Source organism: Erinaceus europaeus, chromosome 21 (assembly GCF_950295315.1).
Source record: "Erinaceus europaeus chromosome 21, mEriEur2.1, whole genome shotgun sequence".
NCBI classification, from domain to species: domain Eukaryota; kingdom Metazoa; phylum Chordata; class Mammalia; order Eulipotyphla; family Erinaceidae; genus Erinaceus; species Erinaceus europaeus.
In genome coordinates, this window is record NC_080182.1 from 1,416,149 (window position 1) to 1,435,872 (window position 19,724).

The following is a 19,724-nucleotide window of genomic DNA, read 5'->3' on the forward strand; positions in this document are numbered from 1 at the left end:
GGAAGAGTTAATACCTCTGCTTTTAAAAGTCTTCCAAAAGATTGAAGACACAGGAATGCTCCTTTCTATTTCTGTGAAGCCAAAATCACTCTGATACCAAAAGCAGACAGGGATACAACCAAAAAAGAAAACCATAGACCAAATATCTCTGATGAACATAGATGCTAAAATACTGAAAAAAATTCAAGCCAGCCAGATTCTTCTTCTAGCGTTTGCCCTTCTTCCGTAGCCAGCCAGATACAACAGTATATTAAAAAGATTGTTCATCAAAAAAAAAAAAAAGAAAAAAAAAGAAAACAAGGCAAAAAGATTGTTCATCATGTTCAATTGGGGTTTATCCCAGGCATGCAAGGTTGGTTTAATGTACATAAACCAATCAATGTGATCCACCATATCATTAAAAGCAAGACCAAAAACTACATGGTCATTTCAATAGATGCAGAGAAAGCCTTTGACAAAAATCCAACGTCCCTTTATGATCAAAACACTACAAAAAATGGGAATAGATGAAAAATTCCTCAAGATAATGGATTCCAAATATAGCAAACCTACAGCCAACATCATACTCAATGGTGAAAAACTGGAAGCATTTCCTCTCAGATCAGGTACTAGACAGGGCTGCCCACTATCACCATTACTATTCAACATAGTGTTGGAAGTTCTTGCCATAGCAATCAGGCAGGAGCAAGAAATTAAAGGGATACAGATTGGAAGAGAAGAAGTCAAACTCTCCTTATTTGCAGATGACATGATAGTATACATGGAAAAACCTAAAGAATCCAGCAGGAAGCTTTTGGAAATCATCAGGCAATACAGTAAGGTGTCAGGCTACAAAATTAACATACAAAAGTCTGTGGCATTCCCTTATGCAAACACTAAGTTTGAAGAAGAAGAAATCCAGAAATCAGTTCCTTTTACTACAGCTGCAAAAACAATAAAATATCTAGGAATAAACCTAACCCAAAAACTGGTTAGTATTGTATTTACTGCTTACTGTAAAACATTAATCCCCCAATAAAGAGAAAAAGGGGGGGGGGGAGTTGAGCTATAGTGCAGCGGGTTAAGCACAGGTGGCACAAAGCACAAGGACAAGCGAAAAGATCCTGGTTCGAGCCCCCGGCTCCTCACCTGCAGGGGGGTCTCTTCACAAGGGGTGAAGCAGGTCTGCAGTGTCTGTCTTTCTCTCCCCCTCTCTGTCTTCCCCTCCTCTCTCCATTTCTCTCTGTCCTGTCCAACAACAATGACATCAATAACAACAACAATAAAACAACAAGAGCAACAAAAGGGAATAAATAAATAAATATTAAAAAGAGAAAAAATTTAAAAAAAAGAAAAGAGCAGACCCATAACAAACCAAAAAAAAAAAAAACCAAGAAAACTATCTCTGCCTTTCACTCCTCTGAGAATTAAAACTGCCATTTAGTTCAAGGCTTGGTTTGTTGCCTAAAGACCAAGCCCGGAATTATTACTCTTTGGTAAGCAATTTGGAGATCTGCTGTTCCATCTGTTAGCCGCTCTCTGCATAGGATTATGCAGAGGTAAGTAAAACTATTTAAAAAATAGTGAAAACAAATATTCATTCCTTAGTCACATTCACCCACTTATTAAGTGCTCGGTAGTTGCCTGTAAGTAGCAGCTGCAGTGCCATATACAGAGCATTTCTGTCACCCCAGAATGTTCTGGTAAGCAGTCTTGAAAGAATACTAATTAAGGGGCTGGCTGGCGGTGTGCCTGGTTGAGTCACATGATGTGCAAGGACTCAGTTTCAAGCCCCTGGTTCCTACCTGCAGGGGAAGCTTTACAAGTAGTGAAGCAGGGCTGCAGGTGTCTCTGCCTTTCTTCCTCTCTATTGCCCCCTCCCCTCTCAGTTTCTGGCCATCTATAGCCAATAAATAGATTTTTTAAAAAATAATGCTAACTAAGATCTTGATGTTTTCAAATACAACTTTGGTATTTCAAACTTTGGCATCTTTCTTTTTAAATTTGTATTTATAAAAAGGAAACCCTGACAAAACCATAGGATAAGAGGGGTACAACTCCATACAATTCCCACCACCAGAACTCCATATTCCATCCCCTCCCCTGATAGCTTTCCTATTCTTCATCCCTCTGGGAGTATGGACCAAGGTCATTGTGGGATGCAGAAGGTGGAAGGTCTGGCTTCTGTAATTGCTTCCCCGCTGAACATGGGCATTGACAGGTTGATCCACACTCCCAGTCTGTCTCTCTCTTTCCCTAGTAGGGCAGGGCTCTGGGGAAGTGGGGCTCCAGGACATATTGGTGGGACATCTGTCCAGGGAAGTCTGGTTGGCATCATGGTAGCATCTGGAACCTGGTGGCTGAAAAGAAGGTTAACATGTAAAGCCAAACAAATTATTGTCTAATCATGAACCTAAAGGCTAGAATAGTTCAGATGAAGATTTTTTTTTGGTTGGGTCTCCATTTTGTAGATAGTTAATAGGCCTATTTTAGTTATATTCCAAAGGGCCCATGAATATATCAGGTTCAGAAAAACAACAACAACAACAAGACCCCCTTTGACATCTTATAACAGAAACCTTGTAAAAGATAAGGTGTTCCAACAAGTTGTCTGCATGAATCAAAATAAATAAATAAATAAATAAATGTGGGGAATACTATAGGACTAGTTGAATTTCTAGAGAGGTAAACTGCCAGAGGGACACACAGACACACACACTTCCTTTGACAATCTTCTTTTAGCTTGAAAGTGACTAATTTGTTTTTAAAAAGTCTAAAAAAATGTCTTAAAGGAAAATTCAAGAGGATGCCAGTTGTAAAACTTATGACCATTCTCATAAGCTCTTAGCTGAGTTTGCTACTTGAATATTTTAATGGTGTGTTCACACCAAAGGCTTTCCTTGGTCATCTCATGAAGCCATGAACAAATGGTTTTGATGGTCTTTGCAGGCCTATTGCTGCTCTGACAGGACATGGAATCAAGCAATTGCAGCCCTGGGAGAGTGAACCCAGATACAAAAATCTATCACTATTCTTTCCCAGGAGAAAAACACACCTCACCTTGCCACCCTTTCTTCAAGATATAGCTAAGACATTTTCTTCCTTCTCCTATCCCAGAAATAGTTCATCTTCTTCCAGTTTTAAAACATCTAAATCCTATTCTTAGTCATGGATCAAAACACTGGCTTCAGTAACTTCTGGAAAACGGCTGAAAATAAATCTCTAAGGCTTCTGCAGAGACTAGATCTCCTCAGTTTTCCAAAGGTGTCCGTGATCACAAGGTAACAGACTACCTAAGAGGCACTGAGGTGGTGAGAGACAAAAGAGAATGAGATACGGACTGGGTCTAGGATGGTTCCTCATTTGTGGAGCAGGTCTTGAGTTTTGACTTTGTATCTAGGCTCATGTCCCCTACTTTCACAGCTTACGTTTTAGAAGAGAGTATTCCTTCCTTTAGATAAACTTGTCAGCTTTATTATCAAGTGTAAAGTAGCTTAGATATCCCAAAGCTTTCTGTACATACTCTGAATAAACCCAACTCATCCTAGAAAACCTGATCACAGAAGAATTGCAATAAAATCTGGGCATAATGACTGTGTTCATGTGCTTTGACCTCCAAATGTATAGTCAAAGCCTATCTTATGAATTTGGCTCCTATTCCCAGAGGGATAAAGAATAGGGAAGCTTTTAATGGAGGGGATAGGGCGTGGAACTCTAGTGGTAGGAACTGTGTGGAATTGTACCCCTATTAACTAATAATCTTGTTAATCATGATTAAATCATTAATAAAAATTTTAAGCCCCATCTTAATTTATTTTAAATACTTATTTGATAGCATTGAGAGAAACTGAGAAAAAAAAGTGAGAAAGAGAGACACTTGAGGCACTGTTCTACTGCTCATGAAGCCTCCCCCCTAAAGGTGAGGATACAGGGCTTGAACCTGGCTCCTTGTGGGTGGCAGCATATATGCTCAGCTGGCTGTGCCAACATCTGGTACCCCAACCTATCTTACTTATAAATGTCTTAACCTGAACATGAAATTAGACTGGCCTATAGAATTTCATTGTTGTTGGTTTTCTTCTGAACTTTTCAACCAGTTAATTCTCCAGAGAACCAGGTATTAAATACTGGGAAATGACTTACTATAAAATAGGTTCTAAGAGACACTGTTATTGTTCCACTTAAGTCAAAAGCCATAACAGGAATTTTTCTGCTTGTCTGTTTTCTCTCTCTATTTTCATCTCCAAAAGCCAGAGACATTTTTTTTTTTAAGAAAATGTGATTTACAACATTTCTTTGGTGACCATATAACCATTGGAAAGAATGTAGAACATTTATTTCTCCATTGCCTTGATGTTCTGACTCAAAGTAATGGAAAACTATTACTGGTGATCCTCCCTTATAACCTCCAAAACTTACCTAGACACATAACATGTACATACATCTGGAAGTGCCATCCAGTGTCACATGAACTGTAAGGATACAAACTCTTCCAAACTTCTGCTCCAAATCTCCAACTTACTCAATTCCATGCTCATGGTTTCATGCTTAGCATGAATGAAATTGAGTTATGTACTGTTGTCTGCTGCAAGAAATTCCTTGTACAGCTGAAAATTTGGTGTTATGTTTGTGAGAGTTGTAGAAAATTCCTTGCTCAGTATCAATTTCTGTTGATTTGAGGACTCGATATGAGCTATGTTTGTTCATGAATTCTGCACTGAACAGTTCAACAGGCCCTGAAACTGACAAGCACTTTTTCCCTTAAGGTGATTGCTGAAGAGTTATCCGGCAATGATGACTACGTTGAACTTGCATTCAACGCACGGAAATTGGATGACAAGGTAAAATGCTTGGCATTAACCTTACTGAAAGAAGTAATAAAGCCAGCACATAAAGTATAATCAGATTGCCTCCTGCAGCTATTTCTCCTTCTGTACCCACATTATTAAACAGAGCAAATATTGCAGAGAGAGGGCTGCAAAGTAAGACTTCCTCAAAGTGAGTTCCTGGGAAGGGGGGGAGGTCTATAATTTAAAAAAAATCAATTTTATTACACCCAGACTTCACTTACTTGCAAATACCACAGGTCAGGTGTGCACACGTAACTGATTTCACTTCATTGCTAGGTACACTTCTAAGAAGTGAATAGAAATGAAAGAAAGGTGACATTTATTAAACACCTATATTGTTGAATACAAGAGCTTTCCATGCATGATCACATTTAGTCATTCTTTTAACATCCCTGTAAAAGGTTTATTTTTTTTAATTTTTTAAAATAATTTTTATTTATAAAATGGAAACACTGACAAGACCATAGGATGAGGGGTACAACTCCACACAATTCCCACCACCAGATCTCCGTATCCCATCCCCTTCCCTGATAGCTTCCCTATTCTTTATCCCTCTGGGAGTATGGACCCAGGATCATTATAGGGTGCAGAAGGTAGAAGGTCTGGCTTCTGTAATTGCTCCCCTGCCGAACATGGGCATTGACAGGTTGATCCATACTCCCAACCTGTCTCTCTCTTTCCCTAGTGGGGCTAAGCTCTGGGATAGTGGGGCTCCAGGACACATTGGTGGGGTCATCTGCCCTGGGAAGTCATGTTGGCATCATGGTAGCATCTGGAACCTGGTGGCTGAAAAAGAGTTAAGATATAAAACAGATCAGATTATTGTTTGGGGAGATGATGCCATGGCTGGAAAAGGGACAGAAAGCTGGATCAGGGAATAGAGTAGCTCCCAAATATGGGAAAAGTATATAGATATTGTTGACTGTAAACCCCCCATCAATTTGATCTGGGGCCCATATTCAGCACAGGAGCCTATGTAACCTCTGCATCCCTGTAGGTCTGATCTTGCGTTCTGTGGTCATGAGTAGGAATGTCCCAAGTTGCACCAATTTCAGGACCCATCTTCTTCAGGTGGTAGGTAGAGTATGTTATCCAGCCTCCCTTCAGAGAAAATTAAGGACAGAGTGACATTTTTTAATTAAAAAAAAAAAAACTCCCAGAGGGATAAAGAATGGGAAAGCTATCAGGGAAGGGGATGGGATACAGAGATCTGGTGGTGGGAATTGTGTGGAGTTGTACCCCTCCTATCTTACGATTTTGTTAATGTCTCCTTTTTTAAATAAATAAATAAATAAATTGTGGGGTTCGAGCAGTAGTGCAGTGGGTTAAGCATACACGGTGCCAAGTACAAGGATTGGCATAACGATCCTGGTTCAAGTCCCCGGCTCCCCACCTGCAGGGGGGTCGCTTCACAAGCAGTGAAGCAAGTCTGCAGGTGTCTGTCTTTCTCTCTCCCTCTCTGTCTCCCCTCCTCTCTCCATTTCTCTCTGTCTTATCCAACAACAATGACAACAGTAACAATAATAATAACAACAACAATGATAAACAACAAGGGCAACAAAAGGTAAAAAAAAAAATAGCCTCCAGGTGCAGTGGATACGTTGTGCAGGCACTGAGCCCCAGTGAAAAAAAATTTTTTTGTTATCTTTATTTACTGGATAGACACAGCCAAAAATTAAGAGGGAAGGGAGTGATAGAGAGGGAGAAAAAGAGAGACACCTGCAAATTGCTACACCACTTGTGAAGCTTTCCTCCTGCAGGTGAGGACTGGGGGCTTAAACCTGGGTCTTTGTTCACTGTAGTATGTGTGCTCAGCCAGGTGTGCCACCACCCAGCCCCAATAAAGTGACTTTCCTCAGATTACTGTTTGTGTTCGCTCAGACTCTGAGAAATACAGAGCCACATAGGGTTGTCATATGAAAAACCAGGTCTTGAATTCGTTTCTTTTTTTAAGATTTTTTTATTTGGTAGGACAAAGAGAAATTGAGAGTGGGAAGACATGGAAAGAGAGGGAGAGAGACACCTGCGGCATTGCTAAACCTCTCATTAAGCTTACCTCCTGCAGGTGGGGGCTGGGGGTCTTGACGACAGATCCAAGCACTTGAGAAGGAATGCACTCAACCAAGTGTGCCACTACACAGCCCCCTCTCTCAGATTCACAGTCTAGAACGCACCGTCTAATACAATAAAACATAAGTTTAAACAGCTAACTATATAATGCCACTCTAGCCTAATAGGGTGAGAAGTGATGTGAAAGGGTGATTCATTTTGCCTGAGGACATCAGGAAAGACTTCTTCCTTAGGGACAAATTTTATGTGGTGTTCTTAGAAATTACTACCTTTTGACATTAGCATGAACTCAGTGCTCGGAACTGCACTGTGTGCTGAGGTCAGTTGGGTGTGAGTTCTCACACTCACCTCTTTCTGGTAATTATGTTCTGTCTTCTCCAACATCCCCGAGTCTCAGTATAACTTACCAATACTGCTCTGTACTATCTGCCCTGGTGCCATTAGCAGCTTCTGGGTCAATGTGTAGCAGTTTTAAACTACTCACTTAATGACTTCCAGTGGCTTCTCTTAAATGCCCCTAATCTGTCCTCTGGCTGACTTGAGGGTTGGTAAGTGAACTTACAGGTTTTTTTTTTTTATTGTTATTATTTAAGAAAGGAGACAATAACAAAATCATAGGATGGGGTGGTACAACTCCACACAATTCCCACCACCCAGTCTCTATATCCCGTCCCCTCCCCACTAGTTTTCCCATTCTCTATCCCTCTGGGAGCATGGACCCAGGGTCATTATGGGATGCAGAAGGTGGAAGGTCTGGCTTCTGTAACTGCTTCCCCACTGAACATGGGCGTTGACTGGTCGGTCCATACTCCCAGTCTGCCTCTCTCTTTCCCTAGTAGGGTGGGTTTCGGGGGAAGCGGAGCTCCAGGACACATTGGTGGGATTGTCTGTCCAGGGAAGCCTGGTCGGCATCCTGATGGCATCTGGAGCATGCGGCTTCCTGAGCTTACAGGTTTTAAGTTGTATGAACAGCTGCCTTCATTCCAGTGAATATTACCCTGCAGAAAGAGCCCCAGGCAGCAGTTAGTGTGATGCTAGTTAACTATCCCCACCTCTGACTATGCTGACCATCTAAGTACTGCTGAGCCTCAGAGCCCTAGTACCATGGACCTTGGGGCCCAGGCCATGTGTTGGTGTATGGACCAGACTCCCTAATGGCTAATCCTGCATCATCCTTCCCACTGTGTTATGTTGCTTACAGATGAGCCCTGTGTCTAGCTCAGCATCAGGGAAAGAGGAATTGGATGCCCACCTTGATGGGGGAGGACCAGGTTCACATTGTGGAAAGGCCTAAAGACAGTGTACATTGTGGTGGTCACCTTTAGAAAAAGCAAAGAGCCACAATATTTTTATGGTGGAGTCAGAACACGATAGTATGACTGTTTCAGGTGGAACTGTGGTTCCCAAAGCTTCTCAGGGCAAACATCTTTCTTGCTTTGAGCAGTAACAATTTCACAGCTACTTTACATGTTAGCAGTTGTTGAACCTACCACATCTATTGGGACAGATAAGTCATGACTAAAAGTCGCTGTGTGATAAAGCTCTTAATTTAAGTCGTTTTGCTTATGAGTACCTTGAGTCTACTGACTTCTCTATACATCTGAAAAGTGAAGCACAAGTATACATCCTGCAAATGCTGTGTTCAGGTCTAGTGAAGTGGCTCACCTGGACAGTGTATTGCTTTGCCATGTGTATGATTTAGGTTTGAACTCAGCCCCACGGCACTGAAGCTTCCTTCAGTGCTGTCATCTCTTTCACACACACTGAATCTACCTAATCTAATTCCTTTATCTAATAAAATAAAATGTGCTATTCCCAGCTCATATGATGGTTATAAATCTGTATTCTCAATTCTTTTAAGCCCCAGACACCCAAGCACATCATGTAGGACATTTGTAGGTGTGATTTTGGTGAGTTATAAAAACCATGCCTCTGAAATCTTATGATTGTATAAGTGTTGAATTACTGGTAATAAACAAATGTTAAATCACTAATAGCACACATTTTTTTTTAATACCTAGTGTAGAAAATCCATGGTTCAATCTAATTGTGTTCTTTAAGAACACTGAGTTGCAGAGATGGGAAATAACTTCTTCCTGATTTCTCTCTTTCTCTTTCACACACACACACACACACACACACACGAGAGAGAGAGAGAGAGAGAGAGAGAGAGAGAGGGAGAAACTGACTCACAAAAACTCAGTGATGGGGAAGGACTTAATCAGATTTTCTATCTAAAACCTAAATCTCTCTCCAGAGAAGAAATTTCATGAATAAAAGTCAGATTGGTCTTGGGATTTGAAGGGAATGAAATTGCCTATTTCAGGGGAGTAGGAAGCAAGGGGGTGAGGAAAGTGCTATAGATAGCAGTCCTCAGAAGTGTAGTCAAGGTTCTAAGATCCTTGGAGAGGAATATGGGGGTGGGGGGTGGCTTCAGAACTGTTGCCAGAAGGCTAAGAACCAATTTTCTTTCTTCACCCAAATTCATTCTCTCCGATGCATGAGACTTTTCCAGAAGTTACAGGAAGCCTAATGTCATAACAAAATGAATACAGCTGCAGATATGAGAATCCTGCTGCCTTCTATTAAGCCAGTCAGTGAAATTCATTTCCCAAATTGCAGAAGAATACCAATCTGCTCTCTGCTCTTTAAATTTGGAAATATTAGTTTCTACGATAGTGTTTTTGTTTGTCACAATGTCATAGATTTGATCCTATATGAAATGAATATTTTGTAATGTCTCCGATGAGCCTTATAATATGGTGAATAACAATAGCTATAACTCCCATTAACAAAAACCACTGGGGTTCTTAATGCTTTCATAGTCTGGGTGTACCCTACTGATAAACAGGTTGAAAACTGCCATCATAGGGTATGCCAGGGAACATAAACTACTTTGGAAAGCTGCAGAGAAAGAAATGCCACATTCCTTTTGCTAGACGTGACTTGTTTTTTAGGGGCCTTTCAAATTCTGGTCATGAGATGAAGAGCCATAATCCTTGAAATATCAAAGACTGTCTTCAATAAGCAAATACACAAATACAAGTAGGAAAGATGTCTCACCAGGTAGGACTCCTGCATGGCCATGTGTCTGAGCCAGGTTCCAAGGCCAGTACCACATGGGAGGTGTGATGGCATGGAAGAATCCTCTGTGCTGTGACGACTCTCCTCCTCTGTCTCTCGGAACGCACCGTGGCCAGGAGCAATAAAATCCCCTACATGGGTGACACACACACCGCAACACATAATTACATTGCTTGCAAGAAATAACTTATTTAACTAACGTTAATGGAACTCCTGACTTTCTCTCTCCTCCCTTTCCTAAGAAAGCATTCATGCTGGAACTGGTTCCCATGCTGGTGGTCCCCACATTATCATAGTGATTATAAATTACGCTTTTAGTATTTGCAAATTGCTAGTTTGGTGGGGTGATTGTAAGCAAACAAATCTGTCTCTAAAACAGAGGTCATCAAACTTTTTCTATAAAGGGCCAGATGGTAAACATTTTAGGTTTTGCAGGCCACATGGTCTCTGTCCCATCTACTACTGCAGGAAAACAGTCATAGACAATACGTCCCTTAATGTGCATGGCAGGCTTCCAATAAAACTTTATTCACAAAAACAGGTGGGCTGGGTTTGGCACATTGACTGTAGTTTTTCCTACTATAGAGCAACAGTAAATCTCTACCTGCTGTGCTGTGATTTCAGTGGGTTTCAGTTTGCTCGCCTGGAAACTAATCCTGTCTGCAGTGACAGTAATGAATCACTGTTGATGAACATGTACAGTGCACTAGATGTCAGGGGTCTAACCCTCAGACTCATGACCATAGTCCTAGTGGTAGATACAACTATTTCCTTTTCACAAATTAGACGCAGTGAGGTTAAACAATTTTCCAGAAGTTACAAGGCTGCCAAGCTCTAGACTATGGATCTGACCCTGAATGTTCCAGACACTCTTTTCTAGTTCCTATCTTCAATATTCAGGATAAGCACCATGATTATACACTGCATTCTTAAGTACTTCTTAAAGGACTTAGGATTCAGATGTTGCTTGTTCTAGACAAGAGTGGACAATAAAGAAATAGATCAAAGCAGGGAAGAGTCAAGTCCGGGGGTGTTTGAGTGTCAAGTCCAGGGCTGGGTCAAATGTGTAAGGATCAAGAAGGAGGACGTAAAAGCTCGTTTATATTTGTGTGTTTTAGGATTTCTTCAGTAAGTCTGACCCATTTCTGGAAATTTTTCGCATGAATGACGACGCGACACAACAGCTCGTGCACAGAACTGAGGTGAGAGGAGTCATCTCTAGATACAGCATCTCATCTTCTAAGATGATAAAGTCACCTGTTTTGACGAATACATTTTTTAAAGTGTCTGTAGCTATGCATGCAGATCTGGAGTCTTAACTGGTCTGTCAAGAGGATTCTACCTCTTGTTTTCACTTAAGATACTAGAAGAGGGGAGTCGGGTGAAGCGCAGGTGCCACAAAGCGCACGGACCGGCGTTAAGGATCCGGGTTCGAGCCCCCAGTGCGCCACCTGCAGGGGAGTTGCTTCACAGGAGGTGAAGCAGGTCTGCAGGTGTCTTTCTCTCCCCTTCTGTCTTCCCCTCCTCTCTCCATGTCTCTCTGTCCTATCCAACAACAACAACATCAATAATAACTATAACTACAACAATAAAACAAGGGCAACAGAAGGAAATAAATAAATAAATAATAAAATATTTTTTAAAAAAAAGATACTAGAAGAGAAATTTCCTCTTATCCAAAGTCTCCACTTTCGGTCACTAATGCAGACAAACAGCATTTATTCATAAAACATCTTTGAATACAGGCTGATGTTTAATGAGAGCGATTAGGTGCCAAGCACTGTAAGAAATAATTTATAGATGTAGTATTTATTGTTTTATTTACTTCTCACAGCAGCCTCTTGACATTATTATTATAAACTGAGCTTTGGGTAAAATGGGTCGTTTTTCCTATTCCCACAAGTAGCACAAAGGTAGAACTGAGGTTTGAATTGAATTAGGTTGACCCTGAGATTCTCTATAATTTGGGAAGTAAAGTTGACTTCCTAGAGAAAGTCCATAGACCAGGTTGCTGACAGACCTGTTGTGTGGACAAGTCCCCTCCAAACCAGCTACCAATCCAGCCACATCCCCTCACACCGCCCACCTCTGTCTGCATGCGACCTCATGCCTTGTCCCCTACTAACACGACTCTGCTATTCCCTATCACATTCTACCACATTCTTACTCAATAGCTAGTTCCAACCTCCACTTTTTCTTTTCAAGTCATTTCCAGAGAGAACCTGTGGCAGCTACAAGGTGAGGAAGAAGCGGGGTAATGCGATGAACGGTTTGGAGCTGATAGAAAACTCTTTTTTTAATTATTTTTTTATTCATAAAAAGGAAACACTGACTAAACTATAGGATAAGAGGGGTACAACTCCACACAATTTCCTCCATTAGAACTCTGTATCCCATCCCCTCCCCTGATAGCTTTCCTATTCTTTATCCCTCTGGGAGTATGGACCTAAGGTCACTGTGGGATGCAGAAGGTGGAAGGTCTGGCTTTTGTCATTGCCTCCCCGCTGAACATGGGAGTTGGCAGGTGGATCCATACTCCCAGTCTGCCTCTCTCTTTCCCTAGTGGGGCAGGGCTCTGGGGAAGCGGAGCTCCAGGACACATGGGTGGGGTCCTCTGTCCAGGGAAGTCTGGTTGGCATCATGGTGGCATCTGGAACCTGGTAGCTGAAAAGAGAGTTAACATACAAAGCCAAACAAATTGTTGACCAATCATGGACCTAAAGGCTGGAATAGTACAGATAACTTCCTTACATACCATTGAAGGATAAAGGAAATAGGAACCTTCATGAATTCCATAGGATGCTCACCAGCATACGTGCATAGAAGATCCAGTTTCATTGTTCCAAAGTAATAGTTCCATATCTGTACATATCATCAGGTGTACAGTTGGCATTTAACAAAATGCATTGATTAAAAAGGATGAACGATGAATGGAGCTAAGCATAGATAGTGTGTGTCTGCTATGTGTTCTAGTACAAAGTCAGGCTCTGGAATTTAATTCCTGGAAAATATTGAGTCAGAATAATCATGACATTTTTTTCTATTTTTCTATGCAAGACTGCATCATGACTTTTCCATCAACCCAAGAGTCTCAGGTGCTACCAGACAGTGCTCATGAGTGGCGTTCTATGGCTACCAACAAAAAAGAGTTTTTTTCACACATAAAAGCTTTATTTGGTAGGACAAATTTTTTTCCTAGGAAAAGCAAATAAACTTCAGAAAGAATCAGAAGTGGTATCCATCCATCCTTTGGCTCTAGTCATTGAATACCCAGTACTTTAATGTGCAGGGAGGAAGGCTTTTTGTTAGACTTCTCCCAAAAGATCTTTTTATCTGCTTTTGACAGAATTCCTCTTCCCACGATGGTAAATTCTCTAGAACTTGCTCCCATGCCCTATTGCTGAGGGACTCCTGAAGTCTCACAAAGAATGTAATTGTAATATATTCTAATGACTCAAGCCACAAGACATTGATTTCTCCTCTTTTTAAGCAAATAGGTACAAAATAAGGATCAGCCAGTATTGTTATCTTGAAATACACATACTTTAGTTTCAATGGAAATTTTCAGTTGAAACTTCGGTCTGCTATTGAGTTTTTTCAAAATGGTCACCATGAAACTTCTTTGCTTCTTAGCATTGGGTTATCAGAAAAGCCATGGTGCATTTTTGCACAGAAATAATGTGTCATGACTTTTTCAGCAATTTAATATTTTCATCTAACGGTGAGAAATTTAAATTAACCCATACAGCTTTATATAGTTTTTCATTATCGTGTTAATTATTTGCAGGGCATCAGAGTATAAGACAAAGTTACATTGAAACACTATTCTCTACTTTGCTGCATTAAAAAAATCTTCATAATGAATTCAACATTATAGTCAATAATTCATAGGTTTTTAAAGAATCCAGTTAAAGAAATCATTTATAAATAATTATGTTACTTAAATTGGGAATTAAGTTGTTTTTTACATTGCTAAGACCTCTGTTAATAATAGATTTGACAGGAATAAAGAAAAAAGTCTACATGTCCGAATTCCATTTACTTTTCTTTTTTTTAATTTTTTTATTATCTTTATATATTTATTGGATAGAGACAGTCAGAAATCAAGTGGAAGGGGGAGACAGAGAGGGAGAGAGACAGAGACACCTGCAGCCCTGCTTCACCACTCGCAAAGCTCTCCCCCTGCAGGTGGGGACCAGGGGCTTGGACCTGGGTCCTTGCGCATTACAACACGAGCGCTCAACCAGGTGCACCACCACCTGGCCCCTCCGTCTAATTTTCTAACACTAGGAGAGTAGTTCCATCAACTTGGGGACCCATTTCTAAAGTTTCTGTCAGTAAGTCTGCATGGTGCCTAGAAACTCGGCTAAAAGTTCACCTCTTAGAGCCCAAGCCTTGACTGCTCAGTACAACCTTCAAACAGCCATTTTAAGTGAAACTGACTTGTTTGAATCATTTATTTGAATCATTAGCATTGACTGGATAAAACTTCACTCCTGTGGTTGCTTCGGCAGGATTTAGCCAAACTCATGCTTAGTATACTGTTTTTTGAATGAGTTTCACTATGTAATAGACTTCATAATACTGAAGACCTGGAGACCTGCTCTGTTGTGCCTTCTGGGGCAGTCTAATTGATTTGCTGATAAGCTAGTGCAAAGGAATGAGGCAGGGGGAGTCGTTCTAGAATTTCTCCTCTGATTTGCAATGTGATCTCACTCGAGGTCACAAGTTACTGAAAACTATTCAGTTCCTCCACATTGTCTGGCCACACCCCACACACCTACCAATAGTCTTTGTCTGTGTTGACTTCAGTAGAAGAGAATTTATGCCATGGGTCAACAGCTTGCAGAATTGGGGAATCCTCTGTCAAAGGTCAAAGACAACCTGTCTCCACAATCCCTTTGGGATGTTGAAGGGGCCATGCCCAGCACCTCTATGCTGGACAATATTACTACCATTATTCATATAACTGGAACGACAGTAGTGACCTCAGCAGTTCTGCCCATAAACTGACCCACTTACTCTTCCAAGTTTTCATTAAGACACTGGTTTCAGACAATCCTGCTTTTCCTTAGCACCACAATATCCCACAAACAGTCTTTATGTTGAAGTGTGAAAATGTCAAGCGTTTCCTTCTCCACCAAGCTCTCCTCTCACTCTTTTCTCAGGTTGTGATGAATAACTTAAGCCCAGCCTGGAAATCCTTCAAAGTGTCGGTGAATTCTTTATGCAGTGGAGATCCAGACCGCAAACTGAAGGTCAGAAATCTTTCTATGCCTGAGAAATGTCATTATTTATGTATTTAGCTCTCCTCTCTTCAAATGAATATTGATGTACCCAGAATTTTCCATACCATTGACTCAGATGGCTTAGCATCGTGTTGAATAGCTTAACGATAAACCACAACTCTTGGGCCAAGTGCATCTTGATGTAAAAAGCACAGGCTATTTCTTCGGCTACGGCCATTGGCCCTAAATAAATTCCAATTATGTTATGTCCAGAGTCAGAGCCCTTAGCTTCTCAGAGACAAACGGCGGCAATAATTTCAGTGTATAATTGGAAGTTATTAAAAACACAAATATTGCCATATCAGTTATCTGTCACTGTATTGTAGACCTCTCCACAATTGAGTAGTTTAAAATGATGGCCATTTGTTTAGCTATGTGATTCTATGTGATGCAAACTGAGCTTATCTGGGAAGTATTTTTATTTTTTATTTTATTTCATTTCATTTATTTATTTATTTACTTTTGCCTTCACAGTTATTGCTGGGGCTAGGTGCTGACACTATGAATCTACTGCTCCTGGCAGCCATTTTTCTGATAAGACAGAGAGAAATTGAGAGAGGAGGGGTAGACAGGGGGAGAAAGGTAGACACCTGCAAACCTGCCTCCCTACTCGTGAAGCATCCCTGCTCAGGTGGGGAGTGGAGGCTCAAATGCAGATCCTTGCGCAGGTCCTTGCACATAGTACTAAGTGCGCTTAACCGGGCCTGCCCCTCTAGGCAGTCTATTTCTGGTCTTTCTTGAACTCTTGCTGTCAGCTACACAAGAAAAAGGTGGTTTCTGGGAGCTGGCTTTCTGGAATGACTGGGGAGACTGGGATATTTTTTCTTCATCATCCCCAAATTTAACTTGAACTTACAAGCACATGGTGACCTTTTTAAAAAGCCCAGTAACAGAAATTGCAAGATAACTTAGTCCTAGTGTCAGAATCCACAGAGGTCCTCTGTTTTCTATATATTTTTTGGCTTTCCCCAAAGAATGTTTATTTGCTTATTTATGTTAATGCTTTGTTTTGTATTAGTGATTGTATATTGATTTACAAGATTGTAAGGGGTATAACTGTAATAGGGGTATAATTACAGTCCTCTGTTGAGCAAAGCAAATCACATGACCATGCAAGATTCAGGGGGGGAATCAACAGACAACAACAACAAAACAGACTTCAATTTTTTTCCTTTTTATTTACATATTCATTTATTTTATTTAAATTTCTTTATTGGGGGATTAGTGGTTTGCAGTCAACAGTAAAATACATGTGTGACATTTCCAGTTTTCCACATAACAAAATAGCCCCCACTAGGTCCTCCTCTGCCATCATGTTCCAGGACCTGAACCCCCACCACCACCACCACCACAGAGTCTTTTACTTTGGTGCAGTATATGAACTCCAGTCCAAGTTCTGCTAGTATTTCCCTTCTGATCTTGTTTTTCCAACTTCTGCCTGTGAGCGAGATCATCCCATACTCATCCTTCCGTTTCTGACTCATCTCACTTAACATGATATCTTCGAGCTCCATCCAAGATGGAGTAAAGAGGGTGAAGTCACCATGAACCTGAGACTTTGGAGCCTCAAGAGTGAGAGTCTCTTTGCATAACCATTATGCCATCTGCCCTGTTCACATTTCTCAGTTTCCCACATAACAATTCAGCTCCCCTCTAGGTCCTCCTCTGCCGTCCTGTTCCAGGACCTGGCCCCTCCCTCCCCCACCCTAAGAAGTAAAGAGGCCTTTACTTCAGTGCGACACCTGGCCCAGTCCAAGCTCTGCTTTGTGTTTATTGTTCAACTTTTTCTCTTTTGTAATTAGATTCATTTCATTGAAGATGCCTTTAAACTTTAGATGGAAAAGAGTTCTGTCAATATTTTTCCTCTAAATATTTGATAGTTTCTGGTCTAACATTCAAGGGGTAAGACTTCAATTCTTATTGGGAAGAGCTGAAAAGTATTATGGTCATTGTTTCAGTCTACCACAAATGCATTTTGAATACCATGAGGGTATAAAAGTTAAATAAAAGTATACATTGTAAGGGTCAAGATGATGACAGAAAGACAATAGGAGGACTACCAGAAGTAATGCCAGGAAGCACCCCCTATGGTTCACAGCCTTCCCTTTGTCTTGGAAGTCTGGACATTCCTTGTTGTCAGTGTATCAATTCTGACAACTAAGATTCGATAGAGACTGAAGCCTATGCATTAAAAAAAAAAACAAAACTATATTTGGTGAGAAACAATCATTGACTCTCCTGATTCACCCAAAATTGAGTGACTTTGCAGAATGTAGAGAACTAACTTGTGCTTTTGAAAACCCTGATGAATTCATTAGTCTCAGCAATGTTCTCAATGACTGGTAATCTGTCATGAGAGCACCATCATTCTCCTCAATTCTTTCTGCCAGGGCTTTACTGGGGCTTCACCTGTGTAATTACATTGCTCCAAGTAGACTCTTGCCCCCCTTTTTACAGAGCGAGAGAGATAGAAAGAGAGAGAGTGTGTGTGTGCATGTGAGAGAGAGAGAGAGAAGATACCACAGCACCACTCCACTGCTCACAAAGCATTGCCTTTGCATGACACTCCCAGATGGTGATTGGAGGCTTAAACTTAGGTTCTTGCACATGGTAAAGTGTGCAACTATGTAGTCTAACATGTGAACTATATCCTAACCCCCCACACCTTTTTCTAATCAACTTTCAGAATAATAAGTTACTTCTTTAGGCTTATTCATAGAATACCAGTACGTGGGGGTCAGGCGGTGGCGCAGCGGGTTGAGTGCATGTGGTGCAAAGCACAAGGACTGACATAAGGATCCGGGTTCAAGCCCCCGGCTCCCCACCTGCAGGGGAGTTGCTTCACAGGCAGTGAAGCAGGTCTGCAGGTGTCTTTGTCGCCCCCTCTCAGTATTCCCCTCCTCTCTCCATTTCTCTCTGTCCTATCCAACAATGAATGACAACAACAAGAACAATAATAACCACAACAAGGCTACAACCACAAATCTACAACAACAAGGGCAACAAAAGGGGGAAAAATAGCCTCCAGGAGCAATGGATTCATAATGCAAGCACTGAGTCCCAGCAATAACCCTGGAGGCCAAAAAAAAGAAGACCAGTGAGCTCCTTTATCATTATAAAATACAAATTTTTAAAAGTATATTTGAGTCATTAGATCAGCTTCAGTTGTTACTACTCTTACGAAATTTTGCATTGAAAACATGAGTTACACCAACAAACCTTGAGTTCTTTCAACATAAGCATAGTATTTTTTAATACTTATATTTGCTTTTTGGTGTGAATTTTGAGATTCAGAAAGGAAGGGATGCCTCCACACCAGAACTTTCCCTGGTGCCATGGCCCCTCCCATGTTGTCTCAGGGCTTGAACCTGGCTTGCTCACGTGGCAAGGCGTGTGCCCTACCAAGTGAACTATTTCTTGGGCCCATGGTATGAGTTAATGCATGCCAGAGTAAGCCCCTTACTCCCCCTTATGTATCTCCTGTTACTTAAAGGTTTTCTTGCATATTTTACTTGATTGTTTTTTTCCTATTTACCTTTATAAACAACTAGTAGAAGAAAAGAAAAAGGGAAATCTGCCTTTTGGTCTTATTGAGTCTTCTTATCTCAGAATATAGCTTTTCATTCAGGAAAGTCTTTTGTGTTTGCAAGAGTACTGAATGTCGGGGCCTGCAAGATAACTCATCTGGAAGAGTGTGTGCTTTGCCACGATTGTGACACAGATTCAAACCCTTACTACATTACATACAAGTTCAACATCACTGAAACTTCCTTCAGGCTCTCTTCTGGTCTGTCTCTTTAACTTTTTAATATTTATTTATTTATTCCCTTTTGTTCTACTTGTTTCTATTGTTGTAGTTATTATTGTTGTTGTTCTTAATGTCATCATTGTTGGATATGACAGAGAGAAATGGAGAGAGGAGGGGAAGACAGACAGCGGGAGAGAAAGATAGACACCTGCAGACCTGCTTCACCGCTTCTGAAGTGACTCCCCTGCAGTTGGGGAGCCGGGGACTCAAATCGGGATCCTAGTGTCAGTCCTTGGGCTTTGCGCCATGTGCGCTTAACCTGCTGTGCTACTGCCTGACTCCCTCTTTAACTTTTTTAGTTGAAAAAGTTGATTCTGAACAGTGAAGTCCCAATGACAATCAAAAATTGATTGAAAAAGTATTGATACTTAGTGTGGGTTTCAGTTATTAGGTACCCATATGAGCTTCCTGACTCTTGGTATAAAACATAGGTTATTGGAATGGGGAGGCCATCACAAGGTTGTTGAAAACTCCTATAATAAACAACCTGGCATTCTCCGACAATTGAAAGCAAGTTCAATTCCCACCTCAACCTAGTGTATAATTAAAGGGGTAAAAAAAAAAAAAAAAAAAAAGGATGGTTCATGGTCCTATTAAATTCTCTTGAGACCTAATAAAATCCAAGTGCTGTCTTTATGGCCTGTT

General features: G+C 40.9%; 1 protein-coding gene across 3 annotated transcripts in view; it reads left to right on the top strand.

Annotated features, from left to right (window-relative positions):
• The window catches only part of CPNE4 (copine 4), a 732,756-nt gene that overhangs the window by 587,480 nt on the left and 125,552 nt on the right, over positions 1 to 19,724 (top strand). For all 3 annotated transcript variants that reach the window (XM_060180243.1, XM_060180244.1, XM_060180242.1), the window contains 3 exons: positions 4,746 to 4,820; positions 11,102 to 11,185; positions 15,152 to 15,241. In XM_060180243.1, the coding sequence (XP_060036226.1) occupies positions 4,746 to 4,820; positions 11,102 to 11,185; positions 15,152 to 15,241 (249 nt within the window). The remainder of the gene's footprint in view (positions 1 to 4,745; positions 4,821 to 11,101; positions 11,186 to 15,151; positions 15,242 to 19,724) is intronic.